This window comes from Ictalurus punctatus, chromosome 7 (assembly GCF_001660625.3).
Source record: "Ictalurus punctatus breed USDA103 chromosome 7, Coco_2.0, whole genome shotgun sequence".
In the NCBI taxonomy this organism is placed as follows: Eukaryota; Metazoa; Chordata; class Actinopteri; order Siluriformes; family Ictaluridae; genus Ictalurus; species Ictalurus punctatus.
The window spans coordinates 9,560,100-9,585,697 of NC_030422.2; the positions used below are offsets into that span (position 1 = coordinate 9,560,100).

The following is a 25,598-nucleotide window of genomic DNA, read 5'->3' on the forward strand; positions in this document are numbered from 1 at the left end:
GAGAGAGAGAGAGAGAGAGTGCACAGACAAGTAGACGAGAGAGAACATAAGCTGCTTGTTCGGGGGAACTTAACTTAACGAAGACCATCCATTAGAGCTCTCTCTCTCGCGCGCTCTCTCACACACACTCGGAAGTTTAATCTCCATACGCTAATGGCGAGCTAAAGGTTCCTGAGAAACCCTCTGTCCATCTTTACCTTATCTAGTGTGCGTGCACTGATCGGGAAAAGGTGCCACAAAAAGAAGGAGGGAGAAGCAGCAGCGTGCATACTGAGCAGTTTTCCACGATGCAGAATTAGCAGGTGGCCTTGTGTTCACCGAGAGCATCCCTATCAGAGCAGCGCACACAGCGACAGCAGCCAGACCCAGCCACAGAGAGACACAGATAGTTATAGAGGAAAAAAAAAAAAAAAAGAGTGAGAGAGACAAAACGAAAAAAGAAAAAGAGAGAGACACATACAGACGGAGAGAGAGAAGCATGAAAATGAGTGGGAGGCATGAATGAATGCAGACCTGCGGCAAGAGGCCATGAACAGGACAGATGTGTAAAATTGAGAGAGCGCGCGAGAGAGAGCGCGCGAGAGAGAGAGAGCGAGAGAGAGAGAGGAAATAGCTGTAGCTCTCTTACCTGAAAGAAGCCAGGGGGCATGGGTCCACCAGGCATGCCATCATTAGGGGGCATGTTCCCCATTACAGGGCTGGGCGCCGCTGCTGCGCTCTGAAAGACAGAAAGCAAGACGGGTCAAAACAAACAAACAAACAAACAAACAACAAAGCAACGTTTCAAGGTTTGGAATCAAAACGTCAGACACGACGAGTTCCCGTCTTCCCGTTCATTTTCTTACCCGACCCCCGTCCTCGTTCCGGCGGTTGTTCGGATGTGACGTTAGCAACACCCCGTCGCTCTGGACGACAGTGACCTGCGTCCGAAAATCCGCTACCGTCACCAACATTACCTCTGCGGTCGTGCCCAACAGCGCGAGCACGACCAAACCAAACCACAAGCTTGTTATTATATTCATAACGACCTGCCTACAAGTTCAGGGTTGCCAGTTTTGAACAAAACCACCATCCTGAGCGGTTTCTTTTTGGACCGAGGTGATTAACGGTAACCCCCAAAGCACCCCCACCCCCCTGCCTCTGGGTCACAGGAGACAGAACCGGACTGAGCCAAACACACACACACACACACACACACACACACACACACGATCTGTGAGAAGTGGTGCAGGAGAGCGGACTTGTTTCTAATCATGACCCAAGATGGGAAAGTGTTATATTTTGATATTGCATTATTTATTTATTTATTTATTTATTTTAGCTGCCTATTCTGAATAATACACACTACAGAGAGAACTGAAATGCTTCTATCAAAAAACATCTAAATAAAAGATAAAATACTCCACCAAAAAGTGTTGAGATTAACCAGAACGATGCGATAAAACGTGAGCCCGTTTGAAGAACGTAGGGAAAAAAAAAGAAGGCAGGATAAAAGAAGAGAGGAGAAGAAAGCAGGGGAAAAGAGAACAGGTTTGAGGAGACGAGAGGCGAGAAGAGAAGAAAGGATGAAAGAGAAGGAAGAGAGAAGGGAGACGAGAGAGGAGGAAGCACATGGAGGACGAGGAGCAAAGCGGAGAGAAGGAGGAAGCAGGATGTAGAAAAAAGGAGAAGAAAGAAGAGGATAAGAAAGGAGAGGAGGAAAGGGAAGGATGTAGAAATGAGAGGGAGGAGAGGGGAAGAGAAGAGGAGGAGAGGGAAGGAAAGAGGACGAGGGGAGAGGAGAGAGGGAAGGAAAGAGGACGAGGGGAGAGGAGAGAGGGAAGGAAAGAGGACGAGGGGAGAGGAGAGAGGGAAGGAAAGAGGACGAGGGGAGAGGAGGAGAGGGAAGGAAAGAGGACGAGGGGAGAGGAGAGAGGGAAGGAAAGAGGACGAGGGGAGAGGAGAGAGGGAAGGAAAGAGGACGAGGGGAGAGGAGGAGAGGGAAGAAACGAGGAGAGAAGAAGAAAGAAGGATCGAGGAAAGGCGAGGAGGAGAAAGATGAAAAGAGGAGAGAAAAGGAAGGAGATAGGAAGACAGGAAAGGGGAGGAGAGGACAAAAGATGAGGCGAACAAAGGAAAAGCAAGGAGAGGAGGAAAAAAAAAAATGTAGAAAACTGTTGTTGAGAAGAAACGAGAAAAGCGGAGAAAAGGGGGAAAGGAGAAGAAAGGAGAAAGGACGAGAGAAGAAAAGCAGAGGAGGAGAGAAGAAAGGAGAGGAGAGGGAGGAAAGACAGGATGAGGAGGAGGAGGAGGAGATTGAGAAGTATAAGCGACAGGAAAAAAATTTAATAAAAAAAATAAAAAAATAAAAAAACACGAGGAGAGGAGCTACATTCATTGTGTCCCACAAAAAATATATATATAGAAGAGAGAGAGTGTGTGTGTGTGTGTGTGTGTGTGTGTGTGTGTGTGTGTGTGTGTGTATGTGTGTGTGTGTGTGTATGTGTGTGTGTGTGTGTGTTCAGTCACACATAACCCTGCTCCTGCAAGCAAGACTCCGATCAGATGCAGAAACATGGATGGAGGGAGAAAGAGATATGGGGGGGTGGGGTGGGAGATTGGGGTGGGGGGTGGGGTGGTGTGTGTGCGTGTGTGTGTGGGGGGGGGGGGGGGGGGCTCCGTCGCCTTGTTGCCATGACAACCCCGACCTCAGCTCTCCCTCTCTAGTGCCATTAAAACCCTCAGGCCGTCAATCATCCGCTCTCTCTCTCTCTGTGCGTGTGTGTGTGTGTTCAGAGAGAGAGAGAGAGAGAGAGAGAGAGAGAGAGAGAGAGAGCGCGTGAGAGAGCGAGAAAGAAAGAAAGAGAGAGAGAGAGAGACAGAGAGAGAGAGAAAGAGAGAGAGAGAGAGAGCGCCGTGGCTTTTCAGAGCTCGTCGTATACCACACTGATTACTGCCATCATCTCATCAAGCCATTAAACAGCACCTCTATTCACTACGGCTCCCCTATAAAGCCTGCTCAATAACGCTTAATACACGCCGTGCGTGCAATTATAAACACGAGCGCCGCCGAAACGCAAACACACACACGGGCAACACATTCACTGCTCACTCGTGTTAACGTAAACAGATATTAGTGCACTCTTATACCACGTACACACACACTCTTATCGGGGGGAGGAGCTACGTGGATAATTTCTCGTAACAAACGGGTGTATCGCCTGATTCGAGGACATTCAAAACAAACAAAATAATTATTTTATTTATTTATTTATTTATTTTTAAAATACACAAATAAATAATAGAAGCGGCCATTAGAGGGCAACGTCATCCTGCGCGAGTGTCCAGGTCAAAATGGTTCAATAAAATTACAAATGGTGCAGGAAAGGATGTTCCGTTTTATAATAATGCTGCATGGGAACTAATATAAAATTACGATTATAGAATCGTCCACTAGGATTTATCGCGTCACTCCGACCGGCTTGGTTAATCATCCACAGCAACAAGCACCACACTAACATTTGTTCGGTTGGTTGTTTTTCCCTCGTCTTTCTTTGGTAAACACCTGGACGTGAAAGATGGACCTGTGGAACCGGTACTGAAAAGTTACTGATTTTTTATTTATTTATTTATTTATTTTTGGGGGGGGGGGGTTAAAATTTCAAAACCGTTTTTTTTTTCACGTTGGTAAAAAACGTTGGTGTTCCAGCGCCGAGCCTCTCAAAGTTTAGCATGTTCACCAACAGAAAGGACAATGTGCGCACACATACACACACATGAACACACACACACACACACACACACACACACACAGAGAACATAAAGACAAACAATAGCACTACTGTTGAATCCAACCAGGAGCGATGCCATGAGGAAGAGGTTTAAAGTGACAGTGGGTTTTTTTCCAAGCAACATCTCTACTACAAATAACTAAATAAATAAAAATAAATTACATTTAATTGAAAAAAAAAAAAAAAAAAAAATGAGGTTAGGGTAAAAGATCAACAAGAATGGCTGGAAAAATTTTTAATTAAGTTATGAAATTTTTTTAAAAAAAAGTTACACCATAAATTCTTCTAAAAACACAATAGACAGACAGAGAGAGACTGACAGACAGACAGACAGAGAGATGGACAGACAGAGACAGAGACAGACAGATAAATTCTTCATCAAATTCTGCCAGCCAACTGGTTTCCTCCCATCATGTTCCTGGGTGGAATCTCCGTAAATCTCACCACTCCTGCGCCGTTTCTTTTCACGAACACAAAGATTCGAGTTTACAGACAAATCTAACTCGACACCTGTTTGATTTTCTCGGTCATTATACACACATTCACCTCTAACGATCCCAAAGACAGATCCTGTGGTTCGCTAAAAACGAGTCACCCTTTTTTCCTGCCTTGCCTGCTTCACTGCGTGGTCGTGGGCGGGATTAAAAACAAATAACAGCTCATCGGCCGACGCGTTTTCACAAACCCATCAAACTCAAAAAGATCCACACAGTCTCCCCACCTGAAGAGGCAGAATCCCTCCGAAATCCATCGTGTTGAACCTTCCCATGAAGCATTCATAACGATGGACTCGCAAGTAATTGGTTCTTGATGACGCTTCTCAGTTGTCCCGGATAAACAGTACACAAGTTCACATTTTTAGAGGTCTTACGACTGTGTCAGAATTTACATGGATGGATAGATAGATAGATAGATAAATAAATAAATAAATAAATAAATAAATAAATAAATAAATAAATGCAGCCTCTGACTCCACCTCCAGCTAGCTTGGTTAAAGCTAGACAAGTTGGTATTACCAGAGTTCTGATATTGTTGTGCATTTGGTTCTCTAGGATTTCGCTCCCAAACAGTTGAACCCCAAAATCTACCAAAATACCTCAATGATCGCACCCCCCACGTACCCCTTCCTCAATCACGTGTTCTATAGTCTTCCATTCAAATCAGCAGGAATACATGCGTACACTGCCTTCTGGTAAACCGAGACTCAATCATGCGTGGGCCTTTTTTGAAACCCTTCTCACCAGCATCTAAATTGGAAATTCTGCCAGCCTCGACCAAGTGAATTTCTACCTCATCCCGATTCCCCATCTCTCTTTCACTCAAGCTCTCGAGTCTATAAAGATTAGCTGCGAAGACCTGCATGCATAATCAGGCCGCCCGAGAGGAGTGCTTGGCCTGGTCCGACTACAGCGTTCGTATGAGTGCCGCGGTCAACGTCCAGATCTATCCAGAGCGGTTTACGATTTTCTCTCATCTGTACATCTGAGCAGTTGAGGGTAAAGGGCCTTGCTCAAGGGCCCCAACAGTGGCACCTTCCAATTGGTAGTCCAACGTCTTAACCCCTGAGCTACCACTGGCGCAGACTTCGTAGCTGTGGCGATCGGACTAGTCCCCCCATCCAGCCTGTAGCCTTCAGCTGGGTGGTCCAAAGGATAGTAAGGAGCAAGATTTTCAAGAGGTTGAAGAGGACATCGCGTCTTCCTTTCATGTAATACTCGGGAGTCATCAAGAAGATCTTCTGTAAAGTTCTTCACATCTTTTAGATTTGACTGACTTGGTTCACACCCTTCACCTCCAGGCAAGTTCAGAGAAAACCTATTTCAGAAATCTTTTGGTTTTGGCTCGGTTTATGTCAGTTCTTCGTTTGTACAACATTTAAGGGCAAGGTTAGCGTCTACGTGCAGGGTCTACCCTGCATGCTGCTTACATTTCTGACTGATCACATGCTGCATGGGAGTTCCGCCGTGTTCTTATACAGCCGGAGCATTCAGGACTCGTTTTTCACCTTGAGAATGCAAGCGAGCCTCATTCTTTTCGGTTCCTTTTATCTACAGCCATCAAAAGGTCAGTATTAGCATTCATCGACAGCCTCCGAATTTCCGTTACACGACACCTTTTCTTAAGGAACGGCTTCGGTTCGTCTGTGGAGTGGCTCCAGACCGAACCCGGGACGACGGTCGTGTTGCTCTAGTACAACACGATGCGTGTTAATCTGATAAGTGGCCTAGGGTGAAAGCACGGAGTGTGCATTACCCAGAGAGTTAGTTAGATCTGCTTAGTCAGTGCCCTGAAGCCGTTCCAACCCAAACAGGCCACTGTTCTGATGTCTGTACACACAAGCCTGGCAGGCCACGCTCGCTGAGCAGCCGGTGTCCACTTGCTGTCACCTGAAGCGGGCCTGAGACGTGGCAGTGGCTCTCTCTCTCTCTCACACACACACACACACATATTTCCTTACGCATACTAAGACAGAGCAAGAAAGAGAGAGAGAGAGAGAGAGAGAGAGAGAGAGAGAGGGGGAAAAGGGCGAAAGCCCGGCCTGGTTGCCTTTCATTAGGCCAGCGACAGCCCCACAGGGAGCGTAGCGTGTCACGGAGCTCCATGAAACAAAAGGAACGCGGGACGTGAACGGCTGCCAAGACCACGCTGCTAATTGGAGATAATTAATGCCATTAATTAGGCACCAGGAGGGGAAGGGGGGGTATGCTAAAGAGAAAGAGGAGACAGATGGGGACGAGGCCGATGAGGACACGGACGGATTTGGTGTGTAGCCACAGTGTCCGATGGTCGGGGCCTCAATCCTTGAAGGCTATTCCAGGATAGAATTGGGAATACACACTGTGGGAAGTTTTTACACACCAGCGTTCCATAAAACTGACAATTAGGAGAACATTTGAACCAATTATTATTGGCCAACACCTACTGGAGTCACCAGAGCAATCCTACTCTACAAACTATTGGCCAGATCTCTGAAAGCCAGAGATCCGGAGCAGGACATCCACCAAATTTGGGCCACGTGACAGAAGGAAGAGGAAGCAACTCGGACCAACAGGGTTCCGTACGCCACTAAGGGAATAAATTACCGACGAGGGAAGATCCAGGGGCGTAAATATTTCCTTTTCGCTGTCAAATAAGGAAACCATTCGGGATCTGTCGAGTACCTCGTCCGGTTCCCTCAATAATCCCCACAACCCCCAGAAAACGTACCGCCCGTAGAACAAGCAAAGCAGCAATAAGAATTCCAACGGTACACCGCGCGAGTTCTTGCTTTTACGATTCTCACCAAATCTTTACCCGACTTGTGTCAAAACGGGACGCGTCTAAACACAGTGGAGGACAACGCCCGATTTCAATCGGATCGAAGTAACAATCAAAGTGTATCATTCAGGTGAGTCAGCTAGCGGGCGCTAGGACCCGAGGTGCTGGTCCGAGCAAATCAAATCTCCCGCCAGGGTAAGACCTTCCATGACGCTAACTGAAAGCGAAAAGCATTTTCCGGTAAATCTGACTCAAAGATTACATGAGTGCAAAACAAATTACATCCAAGCTTTTACATTTTTTATCTATCTATTTATTTAATTGACGTGGAGGGGCGAGGAGTCCCTCTTCACCGATCCTTTCCAACCGCCTCGCTTTGTTTTATGAACGAGCTGCACAATGCCTCGAAAGGATCACCATACATATTCAAAACCTCTGGTAAAGAATTTTGTTGATTTCTGTAGACAAAGTACGAGACAGAGACAGACGGTGTGGGAGTGTGTGTACGCAAGTGAGAACGGAGACGAGTTTATGCGTCTGTCTCGACTTTCGCCAGTTTCCGGTCAAACTAGTTACAAATAAATCTCGACATAAAATAAAAAGCCGCCACGAAGTAGGAGAACTGTTGTAGCATAACCGCTACTAACATTACGATTCAGCGTCGGCTGTTAGGGGGAGACTCCGCCCTCAACAAACTGCACGCTGACATCATAATTAACACGTCATCGTCAGCGGTAACGCAATTTATTCCGTAACAGAGTTTGTTTGCTTTTTGTGTTTAATCGATGTGTTGGTTTCTATTCTATTTTTCGCTTTGATTACCGATGCCTTTGGAATTTAGGCCTATGCGACGAGAACGATGCAGCGGTGCTTTAGTCCTTTAGTTCGTCCGGCGCGCTCACCTTGCTTCCAAAACTTCCTGGTGATATAGCATCAGCGGTCACGCTGCGCCATAATCGCTAAGCCCATGGCAAATATTTACACAGAAACATATTTATTGCTTTTCAGGGCGGAGTTTACGATTCTATATATACACATACATACACACACACTGTGCCCAGCAATAATATTGGCACCCTTGCTTAATACGTGCAAAGGCGGCTGTGAAATTGTCCATCGTTTAACCTTTTCCTTACAGCCACTTCCCACGTAGTGAAGCTCGACAACCTTGCGCCGCACGTGTTACCTCATGTTTATAACCTTATGAGACAGGAAGTCATGGCTCAACAATTTCCTGTTCCTAGTCACCCAGGTGTACGAACCAAAATAAATAAATAAATTTTGTAAAAATTGAATCAATGGGAATATACTTCAAATATATCCCCCCCCCATATGAATTCATTCATAGGGGTGCCAATAACTGTTGCACACCTATATTTATCAAAGACACATATCACATACATGTATGTGTATATTATATACACACACATATATACATATACATGTGTATATATATATACATATACATGTGTATATATATACACATATACATGTGTATATATATATATACACATATACATGTGTATATATATATATATATATATATATACACATATATATATATATATATATATACCCATACACACACACACACACACACCCTTACATACATACATGCACACGTATCTATGAGAGCGGAGTATTTGTGAACTTTTTGAACAAAAGATCGAAACTTTGAACAATAAAGACGATTTTTCACAGCCCTCTTGCTGTGATGTTTACCAAGGGTGCCAATATTAATGGAGGGCACTGTATATAGATTCAAACACTGATTAGGCATATATATATATATATGCAAATACGAGAGAGAGAACTGGTTTGATAAGCACTGACATTTACGCGCAGAGAAAAACCCGATATGCCAGCGCCTGACCTCTCGTAGCGAAGCCGCTCGGACCCAAAAAAAAAAAAAATAAATAAAATAAAAAAATTAAAATAAATAAACAAAAACACATGCACGAGTAAAATACCGGCACGAAAATGCTGCTCCTGTTTATCAAGCAAAGGCCGTACGGTGCGTGCAAACCAAGCCGTGTCCGTGCGCTCGACTGAAAGAGCGTGAGACCAGAGCGGTCAGGTGAACGAGTGAGGATCCGAGCCCCTTTTGGTCCCACGCCGTGTGGGCGGCGCTCGCCGAGAAGTGGCGCCGTGGACGAGTTCCTTCCCGTTCGTGATCCGGATAACGCCTGATCCGCGCTCGAATCTAAATCAATTAGCTAAACGCTTCTGTCGGAAGCCGTGCTCCTTGATGAGGGCTGTTCTGATGAGGCAGAACTTTTGGTGATTTGACAAATGCTGAAGCGTGTAGGGCGTCTCATTAGGAAACACATTATCCAATACGCAGTTGGCAGACATGGAAATAACGAGCGGCGGACTCTAATTCACTGCCGACGGCTACAACTCGCTACTCCGGAGGAGCCCGAAGAACACCGTGGACGGCGACGTGTGCGCGCGCTCGTCTGTCGGCTCTAGCGCTGGCGTCTCCATGAATAAACAAACAATGCACCTTGAAATATCCGTGCTTGGGCCCCTTTTGCCACACTCCCAATGTCATGGAATTTCACCCCACCCCCTCTCTCTATCCACCAGAAAGAGGAGTCATGAACGCGGGTATTAACCGGGTGTGTTCAACCCCCTGCTTGCTTGCTTGCCCTCCACACACCCCCCCCCCACCCCCACCCCCTCTCCACTTTCCAACTCCCGAAAACCATTTCATCCCTGCCCCCACTTCTCTCTCTCTCTCTCTCTCTCTCCCTCTCTCTCTCTCTCTCTCGTCCCAGCTTCTGGATTTGATTTGGGGTGTGGGGCCCGTCTAGGGTAGTAGACGTGTTTGCATGAGCTCCTGATGTTTACACACACACACACACACACACACACACACACGCGCGCGCTCCCAGAATACTGCCATGCGCACTGCACTCAATTCACGTGTTATGCAACATGGTTACAACACACCTCGACAAACAACAAATTAAACATAGCTAAGCGGTCGGGTTAAAAACGAGCAAAGAATGTCGTTCCCGCTCGATTCTGTTCCACACACACACACACACACACACACAGATCTACAGTGGGAGAACGCCACTTCACTACAACCTTATAGATCACATGACGCTAAAAACAAAACAAGACAAGACAATGACGGTGCAGTACTTCAGGCAAGTCGCTGACCTAGAACAAGGAGATTGTTTAGGACCCTGGGGAAGTCCTTAGTCCCTCACCTCTCTATCCTTTGCTTCACACACACACACATACACACACACACACACATTACAAAACCCAAGCCCTCCCCCATCTCGCTGTATGCTAATTCTGCACGCAAACGCACAGGCCACTGAGTCCCGGGAGGAGCAATAGTGTGGCCTCTCTCTCTCTCGCTCTCTCTCTCTCTCTCTCTCTCTCCTTCCCCCTCCCTTGCCAATAAGGGATGGGTGTCAGCAGCCTGCAGAAGCTGTTGCCATGGAGACGGGTCCTGTCTGCACTCTGTCCCCCAGGCATCCCAGATCAAGAAGAGAGAGAGAGAGAGAGAGAGAGAGAGAGAGAGAGAGAGAGAGAGAGAGAGAGAGAGAGAGAGAGGGGCTGCAGCAAACGATGGCTAGGATATGAGACAGCAAAACATCAACCCCACACACACACACACACACACACACACACACACACACACACAGAGGGAAAGAAAAGAAAGTGCCCATTCTCTTCTCTTCCCTAGCACTCTGATCCAGCTAGTATCAAACGTCTTCGCAAACAAAACAAATACACTGAACAGTTTGTTCTTACGGCGTGTGTGTGTGTGTGTGTGTGTGTGTGTGTGTGTGTGTGTGTGTCTGCGCGTGCGTGTATGCGCCTATATCCAGTACCATCTTCCATCCGCCGGCGCCTCAGTCTGTAGCGAGACCCGAGCTCCGGCTCCAGTCAAAAGGGCTTTCCCTTTACTCTAGCTTAAGGGAACGACGTGTCAAAGTGAGAAACGCGAGACGTCACGCTCAGCTCTCGCGAGCACGCGAAGGTAGGCGAGCGGGAGAAGGTTTGGCCTGGGGAACAATAACAGATGTCTTTTGTCTGCTCGCTGAAGACCATCATTTAGAGTTCCATTACTTAAACTGCAATTCTGAAACGAACGGCCCCTTAAGGGGAGAGCGGGACGTGTTCTTTAGGAGAAAACCGTATACATCATAGACTTGCGAGGCATGAGTGTGTGTGCATGTGTGTGTGTGTGTGTGTGCGTGAGAGAGAGAGAGAGAGAGTGGAGTATGGACCGATTGGGACCTCTGCTCCGCAGTCACCTTCCCCAACACCATGGCAGGAAGGAGGGAGTGAGGGAGGGAAAGAGAATTCCCTCTGCGTCTGGGCCAGATTAAACTGGCTTTGTAATCCGCTTGGTTTTCACCCTCTTGTCCTCAGCTCTGTGTGTGTGTGTGTGTGTGTGTGTGTGTGTGTGTGTGTGTGTATATGGAGAATGAAAGCGAGTGCTACACTTGTGTCGGGGTCACTGACCCGCACAACTGATGCAGGTGATGAGTTGACAAAGCGCGCGCTCCAGACCGGATTGAAACAGAAGGGCAGGTGGAACACACACACACACACACACACACACACACACACACACACTTCTAAAAACCAGTGTTTATGAAAAGGTGGCAGGAGGAGGGGAGGAGCTGGACAAACTCGCCCATTCAGACTTAAATAAGCTAATCTCGCCGTCTGAGCCAACAGTTCCACTCAGACAGGCAGAGACACAGACAGACAGACAGACAGACAGACAGGCAGAGAGACAGACAGGCAGACAGGCAGAAAGTCAGACAGACAGACAGGCAGAGAGACAGACAGACAGAAAAACAGACAGGCAGGCAGAAAGTCAGACAGACAGACAGGCAGAAAGACAAAGTCAGACAGGCAGAAAGTCAGACAGACAGACAGAAAGTCAGACAGACAGACAGAAAGTCAGACAGACAGGCAGAAAGTCAGACAGACAGGCAGAAAGACAAAGTCAGACAGACAGACAGGCAGAAAGACAAAGTCAGACAGACAGACAGAAAGTCAGACAGGCAGAAAGTCAGACAGACAGACAGAAAGACAGAAAGTCAGACAGACAGGCAGAAAGTCAGACAGACAGACAGAAAGTCAGACAGACAGACAGAAAGTCAGACAGACAGTCAGACAGACAGACAGACAGTCAGACAGACAGACAGTCAGACAGACAGACAGTCAGACAGTCAGACAGACAGACAGTCAGACAGACAGACAGTCAGACAGACAGGCTTTTCTGTGTGCTGTCCAAAACGGCCCCTGGGAGAGGCAGTGATTCCGAGTGTAATCGAACGCACCTGGCATTAATATTCACACAACAGTGTAGGCCGCTGTCCTCAACACAAACACTCAGCGCTCACCTTTTCATTCGATTTCTCTTCCCGAACAGCGGTGGCACGTTGTGGTGGGACGTTGTGGAACAGTAAAACTGCATAACGCATATAGAGTTCGAATGTCGTCAAAATCACAACAAATCACTGCGTGGTGTACAGCGACGACGCGGAAAGCGTCCGCTTTGTTCCGACACACTGCGTGATGATAACTTTTCTTAAAAACATCGCAACTGTTTATCGTAACATACGCGGGGAAAAAAAGTTTCGTTATTCCCACTTTGTATTTTTTTGATATATTCTATCGACCAGTCTCATTCCTAGATTAAGCAACCCAGAACAACGAGATTTTCCGTTCCTTACCTACCAACCGTTATGAAATGATCCGTGTTACGATGGGGGTTTTTTTAGCTAGCCGTCACGTGTGTGAATAAAGTCTAATACAAACGTTCGAGCAATAGTCTGAACGTCGCCTTAGCTTTAGGGGCGTTTCTGTTTCTAAGCCCCTTGTACATCACTACGATATATGATCTGTATCAGGATATACATACGTATAGGTTTGCGAGACGGAGATCGTATCATCGTATCGTCCAACGCTCGTCTGTTTGATTTGCTGAGGAGTGGAGCTGAGCGTCAACGTTATACATCATATATCATAATCATTTAAAAAAAAAAAAAAAAAAAAGGAGAACACTGGTTAGGTGTCCAGTGTGTGTGTGTGTGTGTGTGTGTGTGTGTGTATACCTGGTCAGTAATGTAGCCTTAGGTCAAATGCTGATGTAATTGACCTTGAGGTCTATATGACGTGACTCACTACTCACCTCATTAACGAACGGCCGGCTCCTGGGTCACTACCGACCCTGCGGCACTGTGGGGCATCGTGCAGGTGAACGCGCAGCATCTTGTTCTACTATTAATTAACGCGATGCACCTAAACACCTACGGAGTCGACCGTTACCCGCCAGAAGATGCTAGCGCAATTCGAATGCGAGGGGGAGAGAAAAAGAAAAAAAAAATATAAATAAATAAATAAAAAACCCTTTATCTTTCTTTCCCCTTCACCGCCGTATTTCTAACCACCGAGTAGGAGTTTCAGAAGCGTTCTCAGCCCCGCCCCTTTTCCACACACACACACACACACACCTTTTCTGTTTGCGCAAAAGCTCCGAATCAAAACAAGTATGAATTTTACCGATTGATAAAACAAGCCGTTTTGTCCAAAATGGTCATGTTTCTGTCGCCACAAGTGTGCTGAAAACCTGGTGGGGCGTGCGCGCGCGAGTAAAACCCTCACGGGCCGCGGTCACGTGGCCGTGAATAATTAAAACGCACAATGAAGACAAATGTTTTGCGCGTGTGGTCAATAGCATGGCTGGGTGGCTCGCATTCAGCGCCGCTGATCAGTGTTACAAGCTCGATAGTCATCTTAGAAAAGCAAATGGCTTTGATCGATGCTACTTAAAAGATTATTGATCACCGACCTGGACGCTTCCCCGCTTCTCCTTTAAAGACTACAAAGACAGCTGGCGGACCAGACCTGTGACGAGCCTTTAAAAACAAAAAGGCCAGGCTAACGCGGTTAACGAACGCACGTTCGCGGTGTCCGTTCGCCGTGGGCGGCCGCGGGGTCGCTGTGCCCGGTGCTTTTCCCCTCACGCCGCGAAGGACGCGAGCTGCTCTCTCGCTCATTAGGAACGCGCCCGTTTGCTGACTAGCTCCGAGTGATGCGGCGGCGCTTTAGTCTTTTTAGATCTACTCGTCGAGTAGATCCAATTCGACAGTTTTCACATCGGGTTTCTCGTGGCAGGCGAGAAAAGAAGCTTTTGCTCGTGATTTCTGGAACATCTTCCGGTGCCGACACGCTCGCGGCGTTTACCGTTCCTCCGCGTGAAGGAGATCCGAGACTTTAACGCGGTATGCGTGTACGTCCACGGCGTAATTGGGGGGGGGGTGATTAAATTTACACACATAAGCCGAGGTCACGAGAGAAACGTATCCGGGTTAAGCTTCGATCTGCGACGGAAAAATGTACTGTTCGCATGTCTATTAAAACAAAATGTTAAAAAGCGCGATTATTTTAAGATCTTGTGGACGCAAGAGTGCCGTCACGCTCCGTTAATAACATCATCATCATTAAGGGTAAGAAGAAGAAGTATAATACGAATAATAATAATAATAATAATAATAATAATAATAATATTTCTAAGCCATGTTTGGCAATCACCGACTGTGTGTGAACAAGTCAACAATCTGAATCGATCCCTTTCTTTCTTACGGAATTCGGTCTGGAAACCGAAATACGCAGCTGGGAAACAACTGGAAATCTACGATGTAACCGGAGGCCCCGCTGCTTTTGAGCGCTGAAACGAAAATGCCTCGTTTTTCTTTTTTTATTATTATTATTATTTTTTTTTAGGAGTCGTGAATCAATGGAACGACTCCCCTTTCTAAGCGCATCCTTCAGAGAATCGAGGGCATTGAGATTTCCAGCTCTGGGATCTATCGTCTACTCGCGCTGAAGAAGAGCTGGGCTTCTGCAAAACATGACACCATGTCTGCTGGCAGTCTGAGAAGAACCGTTCTGTCTGTACAGATAGTGACTCACGCGGCGAGGCGACTGGCCTCGCGCGAGCAGACCGGCTGCATCGATAAGGGAGAGCGGACACGCCGCGTGTGGAAGCTCCTCTCTAATCCAGGTGTGGACTTTTTCCCATCCTCACTGATGAACCTCCACTGTTTTACGTGTCAACTTCTTTCCCCTCCATAAATAGCATGTGACTCCTATTTATCTTCACTACGAAGATTTGTGCTTTGACAAAAGGCGGAGTTTGTGGCTTCAACTGAAACAGGCCCAGGTGTTCTTTCTTTCTGTTGCTCACACACACAACTCATCACACACACACCAGGTGGCAATGTGGTCAGTAGGGACAGCTGTGAGGAGTCGCAGGTATAAAAATAGCAATCACGGAGCATAAGTGTGTGTGTGTGTAACAATTTCTCAGTTTAATTGAGCTTTTATATATACACACACAGACATACATACACATATACACACACACACTAGAAGGTATTTCTACCATTAGCTTTCGCTTTTCCCGCCCCAAAACATTTTTATAACCACTCTTTACACCCGTGGTGAGCAGTGGTATATATACACACACACATACACGCACGCACACACACATACACCCACACCCATGCATGCGCATATATATATATATATATATATATATATATATATATATATATATATATATATATATATATATATATATGTGGGTGTGTGTGTGTATATATATATATATATATATATATATATATATATATATATATATATATATATATATATATACACACACACACACACACTAGGTATGTCATGAGAACCGATACTTCGGTACCAAAATTCTTCAAACGTGACGGTACTTGTTTTTCTGCTCTAGCATTGGAACCGTTTCTAATGAAAGTACCGAGGTTGCAATTATTCCAGACCTGAAGGGGGCAGCAAATACGCGCAAGTGTTTTAGTCGGTCCACAAGTGGTGAAGAAGAAGAAGAACAACAACAACTACACACACACGGGAAAAACTACAGAAGTTTAGCTCCGCCCCAACTCGCTGAGAGGAAAGGTGGTATGGAATATGGAAATACTTCACATTCGAGGCGGATGACAAACATATAACCGATGCTCTGAAGCCGGTGTGCAGCCGATGCTATCGTTCATTTCAAACAAAGCGAGGAAACACCTGGAATTTGGCGAAGCACCGAAAAGACGGTCCAATATTATGTTTGTTTGAGGCAGCTGGCATTGTGGCCGTGAAACCAGCTAACGTTATGCTCCATCTAATGTTTGCGATAGACAAGTTATTTGTTAACGACACTAACACATTGCAGTGTTATAAACTACCTCCGAATGGTCCACCATGCATCGCAATTCAGCCCGTGTCCTGTCAGCAAAATGTAGCCTAATGTCACAATAATTATTCACATGTTAATGCTTTTAATAAATATTTTTGGCCTGCCACCATATCAGTGAATTTAAACTAATGCTTGCATTCAGAGTATAAGGGGTGTGTGTGTGCGTGCGCACGTTTAGGAGTGCACCTTAGCACTTGTAGCCTCCACTGTGTTCTGAGTCATTGTCAGGCAGTGTTTGATAACTAAAATATCCCTCTGTCCCTCTCTTTGCCAGTGTCAGCCAGGAGGATGTCCTCCAGGAGTTTAATTGTATTTTTTTTTTACACCACACCATGGTATCGAGTATCGTGTACTTTTGGTGGTATCGGTACCGACTACTAGATTTTGGGTATCGTGACATCCCTTACATACATACATATATACATATACACACACACACATATATATTACATTGGAAGGTATTTCTACCATTAGCTTTCCCTTTTTATAACCACTCTACACCCATGGTGAGCAAAAAAGCATCTCGCAGATAAACGGATCGATGCAGATTATTAGCAATCTAACACGCACACAGAAAAAGAATTGCCAAGCTGCTAAATTGTGATCATCTTCAGCCATGAGGAGCAAGTACGTTCTCCGCTTGCATCACTCGCTTCCTTGTTATTATTACACTCGGTTACTTTATCGCATACTTACAGGCCATTAGGGGCGTAATTACTTTTTTCGGCGTAAGAACAGACAATATTAAAAAAAAAAATAAAAAAAAAAAAAATAAAAAAAAAAAAAAAAAAAAAAAAATATACTTGTCTAGGAAATGACATCATCCTGACTCCACCCCTTGGGCTGCAAAAAAAAAAAAAAAAAAGTTCGAAATGCGATGATGTGATTAACGTCATGTTTGCGACTCTGCAGTGGAACCAAATCCTTTTTTAAACGGTCTTGTTTTTGCGAGTTCATGTGTTAGCAACAATAAAAAGCCTGACAGAAATATTAATTGCATAACACACACACACACACACACACACACACACACACACACACACTCTCCACCCGTGCTCTTATGCTAAGCTCGCCTCTTAAAATCAGTCGACAGAGACAGTCGACCATGATATTCGGCGAGATCGCCTTGGCGTCTGCGGCGCTTCAGATGGAGGGGGGAAAAAAACGAGCCGGGGTAGAACGTGACGCGACGTACCTGCTCAGCGCCGGCGTCGTCTGCATAGCGAGGGGCCAACGTTGGGTTTGGGGACGGGAACGCCACGAGCGTGTCGAGTGTGTCTGGATGCGTCGAGTGGGGCGCGAGCAGATGTAGAGTGTTTGCCTCTCGTCTCCGCCGAGCAGCCTGGCACGGGCCGTGTGGCCAAACACGCGCATATGCGAGAGTGCGTGTGTTTGTGTGTAGACACGCAAGCGAGCAAACAAGAGCGCGCGCACACAAACACACAATCTATCAAAGGGAGGCTCTTTTTTTTGTTGAGGAGTTTTGGATGGGCAGCTGGTACTTGAGACTGATGTACTGATGTACCCCCTCTTCCTCCTCCTCCTCCTCCTCAACTCCCCCATTCAGTTGGTATTGGCCAAGATGCTAGAACAACACCAGACACAGGCAGAGCCAAGGGTCTAGTGCCAACGCTGCCTGCCAACACACGACGACCGAGAGAGAGTTTTGGAAAGAGAGTGAAGCAGTCACCACAGACGTTTAGACAAGACGGGAACGAAGACGCGAGATGCGACAATCTTGCGCTCTGGTTGTTCGACCTTTTCCTGTGTGTAATATCTGACCTCTAGCGAGTCCTGTCAAATTTTGATTCGTTTCATTTATTTATTTAAAAAAAAAAAAAAAAAAAACCCCCACACGGACCTCCCGATCGCACTTTCCTTCCAACACAAGGCTTGGTCTATCGTCACCGGTATGATCCTGGTCGGCTTAATTAGCAGCTTAGAACCTGCTAATAACAGGGCTTTAAGTACCCGATAATCGGACTGAACGCTTACACCAAACAACCAGCGGCCGAGATGACATCGTGTACTCTCTCAGAAACAAACGGACCTAGTAAACTAGTCACTGGTGTGCTACCACGAAGGTACGCTTCTTTGTGGACCATTATTGTGCATCTTTTACTGAAGAGGCTACCACTCCAGAAACACGCAATAGTACGATCTGGTACCTTTACTTCTACGAGTGTACGCAACACAGTGTGTTTATATTTCATTTCCGGCCACGCCCCCACCCCTTCTTTCCCGCCAAATGAGTCGGCGTCCCAACGACCTACACCCTTCCAAACCTCCGAGCGATTCTCTCATCAGTCAGCGGGGATAGTTACGGGCCAGGATAGTACGATTTTGCGATTTGTAGATGTGATACAGTGTCTCGGTTAGCCGTGGTGCGTGATTGGATAGTTCAAACGCATCCGTCCGTCCATCCTTTTGTACCGCTTATTGTACACAGGGCTGCAGGGAGTCCATTATCCCAGTGGACTCGTGGCACAAGTTTGGGGACACCCTGTATAGGGTGCTAACCCACCACAGGACAAAATCACTCACTCACACACACACACACACACACACACAACGGACAATTTAAAGATGCTAATCAGCCTAGAAACGCAGGTCTTTGGACTGGAGGAGGAACCCGGACTACCCAGAGGAAACCCCCGCAGCACAGGTACGGTCGGTTCATACAAATCTCCCAGTGAACCCTTCTGGGTTCACTCACGTCCTACTCGAGCAACCTCGGTTTCTTCACGCGAGGGAACTGAAACCTTCTTTATTGGTCACACGGTGAGGGTTTCTGAAATTAGAACGTCGTCTTCTGGACGTTTCTCGGTCACACGACAAGTCGCGTCTATGTCCACGTCGTGTTATCTTCGAGAGACAACCGTCCGAGTCGTGAGGAGCGCGACTGGTTTTGCAGATGTTCCTCTTCCGCCGATCGGCGTAGATCACGCGCGGAATCGAGTTCCAGACAAGTTGTGACCGGATAGCGGCGAGGTAAACACACGTGTCGGATACAAAAAAAAAACAAAAAACAAACAAAAAAAACCCCACGACACGAAACTGCTGCACGGAAGTTACCGCTCTCCTTCACGTATGGGGGAAAATAAATAAACAAACAAACAAACAAACAAAGAAATATAGATGGTACTTTGTAGCAGATACAAGAGCTATGATGGGAATATTCTTGCTTTCTCTTTATAGATTATCAGCGCACACACCCAGTACAAGCTCATCCACTGGATCAAATATTAACCATGCGCCTGCAGTGAGCATGATCAGAGCGGCCCAGAGAAGCAAACAGCGTATTAACCCCGAGATCGCCGGAGTGCGCCATCGACCTTCGTGTTTTTTCTTTAAGTGTTGATCTTTTGCTTTTTATTTTTTTATAAACAGATTAACATCTGGGAAATACAGGAAATGCGTGTGGATTCAGATCCCCCCCCTCCCCAATTTGGCATCGTTACTGTTAGTGTTATTATTCTGAGAACTGGTAGAATTAGTGGCACTTGATTGATGATCGCCACCATCTCCATCTTCTTCCTCCTCCTCCCAGGATATTATCATGCTGGCCGCACTTCTCTGTTTCCCCAGAGCACGCGAGCGAGTGAGCATGCATCATGGAGAAAGAGCGAGATTACCCAATCAATCTTCCACACACACAGAGAGAGAGAGAGAGAGAGAGAGAGAGAGAGAGAGCGCAGCATTGTATGCGTGAGAAAGCTAGAGAAGTAAAGGGTGAAAATCCGGCACGGTCGAGCTCATGGTCCGTACACTCATGGTCCGTACAGCTGCCTTATCACAGCCATCGGTTTGGGCGATGGTGTTACTGACGTCACGCTGGCTGATTACTCGAATGACTGAATAAACACTGCTGCGCACTTTCTACTCCACACCATAACCAAAATATTTACACTGGTATAAAGACAAGCAGAGGGCCGCAGAGGGAATTAAACCTGGCCGGAGCACTACCGGGATGACTGGCGCGATCTGGGAGCTAGTCCGGATTTATATTAGTAGGGAGAGGTGGGGTGGGGTTCTCGATTCTGATTGGTCTGAATGTTGATGCGTTTTCGATAACCGGCAAATCCCAAAGCAAAGTAAATAAACGAACGCCGATCATTTCCATAGTGACGGTTACAATCGCCGACGTGCCATTTTTCTGTAATGAGACGCCCGAGTGACGTTTTTGGAAGGAGTCTCCAGTGTCGGCGTTTTTGCGTACACGCTACGGACGGATAAAACGTACAGAGCGTCTTCGCGTGATAAACAAAGACTGCAGATCAGTGGCTGTTCTTCTACAGCAAAATAACACGCGACTCCACTTCGCGGCGCCTCGCCGTTGATTCGTCTCCTATGCGAATTCGCAACGATGTCCCCGACTCCGCATACGCCCGGTAGAGCCGGCGTTTGAGCGCCTCGCTCCGCGTGTATGACTTCCGCACGATCGGTCGTGCCTGTTTGACGGACGCGAAAAGTTGGCTGAGGGGGATTGTTCGAATGAGCACGCGAGAGATTCTGACAACTGCACGGTGACCTCGCGGTCATAACCAAGGAAGTAATTAGGACGTGAGAAAGGGATGGAGGAGAGTTAGAAAAAATAAAAAATAGAGACGGAAAGGAAAGTGTTTGGAATCAGAGAGAGAGAGAGAGAAATCCGATCTCAGAGCTGAAGGAAAAGGTACGAAAGCACGCTGGCGCACGGTGGAGCTACGCCAGGCCATAACCAGCCAAACCCCCTTTTTAAAGAAGCTTTAATCTGAACAAAACGCCCCACCGAAAACACTCGCTACTGAATCTTTTGTTCTTCTAAGAGGCCCCGCAAGGATTTATGAGCGCGGGCGTCTTGGGATATAAAAAAATAAATAAATAAAGGCGGCCTCTGCGAGCGCGAGCCGTGCCGGAGCAGCGAGATGAGAGAGGCGACCCCTCGTAGATCGAGCGGCTACTCCAAGACAGCTGTGATAAATGGCGCTGGATGGTGCGCTGTCCGATCAATGCTCGTTATGGCGGCGACGCAGAGAAACCAGGCACCTCTGGCGTTCGGCCAGGCCTCCAATCCCACCAAATCCCCTCGGCTTAGCCCCTCAACCGCTCCCGGGATTAGGAGATTAGAGCACTGTAGTCCATTATCTCCCCAGAAGGCTGGGAGGAAAGAGTGGGAGATGGCGACGGCCAGGATGAACCACACACACACACACACACACACACACACACACACCTGTACAGAGCAACTGGCCTGCAAAAAAGGATGGGGGGGAAAAAAAAAAACCAAAAAAAAAAACCGGCTAAAGGGGCTAAACACATCATAAATCACCCGACTCAAGGACACGCTAGTGGACCTTGCCGAGACGTGCACGCCGATCGCGGTGGCTCTCGAAATACACGTGGGAAAACAGACGCTTTAAAGAGATAAAGGAAAAATCCTCAGAGACTTTCACTAAGAAGGGGGGGGGGGGGTATTTATTTTGCTTAAAAATAAATAAATGAATGAATTTTCAAAAACACGCACGCAACTTCTCTAAGCTGTGAGTAGAGCATTTAAGTCGACGCTTTTTTTTGGGGGGGGGGGGGGGGGGGGGGGGTCAGAACCTCTGGTGATGAAAGCGCAGCCTACAGTATATTAATCCCATGTGACCAGCGTCCACTGAATAAGTGTTCAGCTCGTCACTGGCGTCCGGCCCTCGCGATTACAGAATGAAAACCTTTTCAAGTCGCTCAACATAAATAAACAAACAAGTAGACCAAAAAATAATAATAATAATAAATAAAAATAAATAAATAAATAAATAAAAGCACAGAAGAGCAACCTCTCTTCATTCAGAGCGTCCATCGTGTAGCACGCCTAGCTTTAAACGAGGCCCGCAATCGAGGTGACGCGATCGCTCGAGCGAGAAAGGTCAAAGAAAGAAACTTCTGGTTATGAGAAGACGAACGCTACTAACAAGCCTAAAGAAATGACGATACTGTTTATACACGCCATTGTTGAGCAGATTTGTTGGCATCCCCGCTCACCTTCTACGCTGAAAGTCAGAGAAGTCCACCCAATAAATAAATAAATAAATAAATAAATAAATAAATAAATAAATAAATAAATAAATAAGTGGCGCAGATGGAGCGTATGACCCGCACAACATCCAACCAGCATCCCCTATTACTCATCACTGCACCTTCGCTGGCTCTCTGGGTTTGTTTATCCCAAGAACACTCAAAGACCCTATGGTTGACCTTCACGAGGACGACTGAAACACGTTAGAAAGTCAACAATTTTACAAACACACGTGCGCGTGTGTGTTCGTTCGTATTGACGTTTTTGAAAACGCCGACGTGAGCACGCCGGCCCGGGAGGTGGCGATAGTGTGAGATGGACCGTCTTGAGAACACTGGCACAGTAAGAACGAACGTCGTGAGAAAACCTACATGCTGCACCAAGAGAATTAAAGCGAAACCCCGATCTCTCCAGAAGCGCAGCACCAGCCTTCCTTCGACCCACGTAACGTCACGACACGCCCCCCCCTCCCCCCCCCCGAGTCTGGCTCCGCTCACTCAGGCATAAGCATGTGTTAGCACATCAGCACTTACGTAGTCATGGAAGGCCTTGGCCTCGCTGGAATGCTCGCAGGTCTCACGTCTGTCCGGGGCGGCGCAGTACAGATCCCAGAACACGCTGCAACGACATGGACACATGGTCAAAACACACAACACATGGTACAATACCGAAGTGGAACAGTTGCGGCTACGTAAGGCTTTGTGGAGCGTCTACAGCTGAAACGATTGCTGAGCAGCAGCAGCTTTGCGAGACGCACGGAAGGAGGCGGAGCTTCCAAGAGGCACCCGTTTGGTGTTTGGCTCCTGAAGGTTCCGCGTAAAACCGCCCGCGCTCTCGTGGTACACGATACAGGAACTCCAGGTCTGCGCGATGATGCACGGCCCTCCGGTTCTGCTGAAGCTCTCTGTCCACTTGGCACGAGCGGCAGGTTACGGATCAATTAAGCCGGGGATTTCCTCAATTAAGTCCACTCAGGTCCTCCAGGGCCGCCGAGGGGGAGCACAAGGGTTCCTTCCAAATGGCATTTTAATTACTGCACTGTAACTAAGTACCTGTTTAACACATCCAAATTAGATCGCTCCTGGTCTTTAGACATCGATTTAATGGATAACCAATAAAGCTACAGGGGGTAGGAGGGGGAAAAAAAAAAAAAAAAAAGACGCGGGACTGAGGCGAAACATGACGTACCGGTTGACGAGATGCGTTAGATGTTTCCGAACCTCCAGCATCGGTCGGGAGTTCAGGTTAAAATAAATAAAATAAATAAATACGCATTTTAAAAAAATGGGTTTAGGATTGTATCTTGGGGCGTTCGAGCGCTCGTTGGGTTTTGTTCCTCCACGTTGAATGTTTACTGGGATAAGGAACATTCCATTAAAAAAAAAAAAAAAAAAAAAAAAAAAAAAAAAAAAAAAAAAAACACGGCAGGAAAATAAGAGCGGGCGAACCGAACTCTTTGTGCGTGGGGGTGGGGCCATTAATGGGTAGCAGAAACCAAAAACAGACGGAAAAGGAGAGAAAGATTCCACAGCCAACGTCTATACGGACTGGAGAAAGCCTTCTCTGAAACATGGCGGAGGCAATGAATGAATGAATGAATAAATAAATAAATAAATAAATAAATAAATACCCACCAGATGCACCTAACCCAGCTGTACTTTTTTCTCCCTGCCATGTATTAAAAAAATAAATAAAATAAAATAAAAATAAGATAAAAAGACATCCTGGCGAGCGCATGGCTGAAATCGTGACTTCCTGCATGAGACTATATTTGTGAATCGGAATGGACTACTAATACGCTGTACAAGGCACTTTAGGAGGGACTGGCGAATAAGCAGGAAAGCCTCGCGGCTGAAAAACTCCGGCGTGAAGCGTTGTCGGGGAAACTCTGTTAAGAAGTCTGAAACTCCGTTTCGACTGGTAGGGTCTACCTGAACCATCGAAAAAAGGGTGACGTTTCTCAAAAAATAAAATGAAACAAATAAATCTTGCGCTTCATCTTCATGGGGGGGGAGCTGCAAAACGCTCCCATGCTGGCGTCCTGAACGACGCCACGGAGATTCTTTGAGAGATTTAAAAAAAAAAAAAAAAAAAAGCGCTGACGGGGCGGATGCTGATCGGAGGAGCCGCGTTTTCACGTCGATCACTATTCGTTCAGGACTTGGATAAACATTAAGGGTATTAAGGCCGTCTCCTACAGGCAGGAAACGATCTTTGGGGACGACGAGAGCGGCCTAATAGGGACGTACAGCTGCGAGTGGACCGGCGACGGCATCGTGACGTCGTGTTGCGCGTTTGCGACTTTAACTGCTACTTCGGGACGGTCTGCTGTAACCGCCTACTACGGGAGAACGGCTGGTTTGCCGTCGCCGTTTTAACAATCGGGCAAGAAAACGTCGTTTTACGGTACGTTCCGTTGTAATTGCACCGGCATGCCATTGTAGCGTTAGTCTTTGATTTAACCTTGTGTGGATATGTATTAAACTTGAGCTAATTTTTCACTTTGACGCGAAATTCCTCCACGTAACCGAGATTAAAAGGCGAGTACCGTGTTGCTTAGACGGTAAATTTAGACTTCTAGGCATCATACAAGAGTAAAAACTCTCCTTGTGACGATAGATTATTATTTAATGCCAAAAGCGGTGTAACGGCTTACTCCCGGTCACCGTAGCTATTCCGTTCGTGGCTGCTGCTTAAAAGTCCCGAATATCCAAATACGTTCCCCTTTTCTACACGGTTTATGGCGGTCTTTCGCACGTGCGTGCGTGCGGGTTCGTTTCCATGAGACGAACCGCAGAGGACGGCTGCAGGGGAGCTCGAGAATGTCCCGTTCGATCCGTGCTCATGTTTATACGTTTATGCTTAGGAACGTCTACGAAGTTCTCAGGCGTTCCCAGATGTTCTCGGATGTTAACAGATGTTCTCAGACACCGGGGTTTAACAGTCGAGACGGACCTGCTGCGGAGTAAACGGCTTCTGATTGGCGGAGGAACCGGTCCACTTTAAATCCTTGACGGAAACCCAGACTCCCTTCTATTAAATCCTTAAAATTCTGTTCCACGTGCCGAGTTTGACGTTTTTAAAAAAGTTCACACGACGTTCACACCTGGACCTCATGAACCTGACCGTTTAGTTTTTCCCCTCTCTCCAATTTCGTCTTCTACGTACATGTACGCATATAAAATTATTAATAATTATTTATACACTTTGTTAATAATTAAGCTCTTTTGTATACTCGGTCTTTGTTAATGGG

The 25,598-nt window shown here is 46.7% G+C and overlaps 1 protein-coding gene across 6 annotated transcripts in view; it reads right to left on the reverse strand.

Moving 5' to 3' along the window:
• Positions 1-25,598, reverse strand: part of zgc:110158 (LisH and SSDP domain-containing protein) — a 60,215-nt gene that overhangs the window by 22,955 nt on the left and 11,662 nt on the right. For 4 of the 6 annotated variants that reach the window (XM_017472245.3, XM_017472242.3, XM_017472243.3 and 1 more), the window contains exons 4-5: positions 22,879-22,963; positions 629-718 (exon numbers count right to left, since the gene is read on the reverse strand). In XM_017472245.3, the coding sequence (XP_017327734.1) occupies positions 629-718; positions 22,879-22,963 (175 nt within the window). Of the gene's footprint in view, positions 1-628; positions 719-845; positions 2,408-22,878; positions 22,964-25,598 lie in introns of those variants that run through there. The other 2 variants (XM_047156671.2, XM_017472244.3) reach the window with 2 other exon arrangements.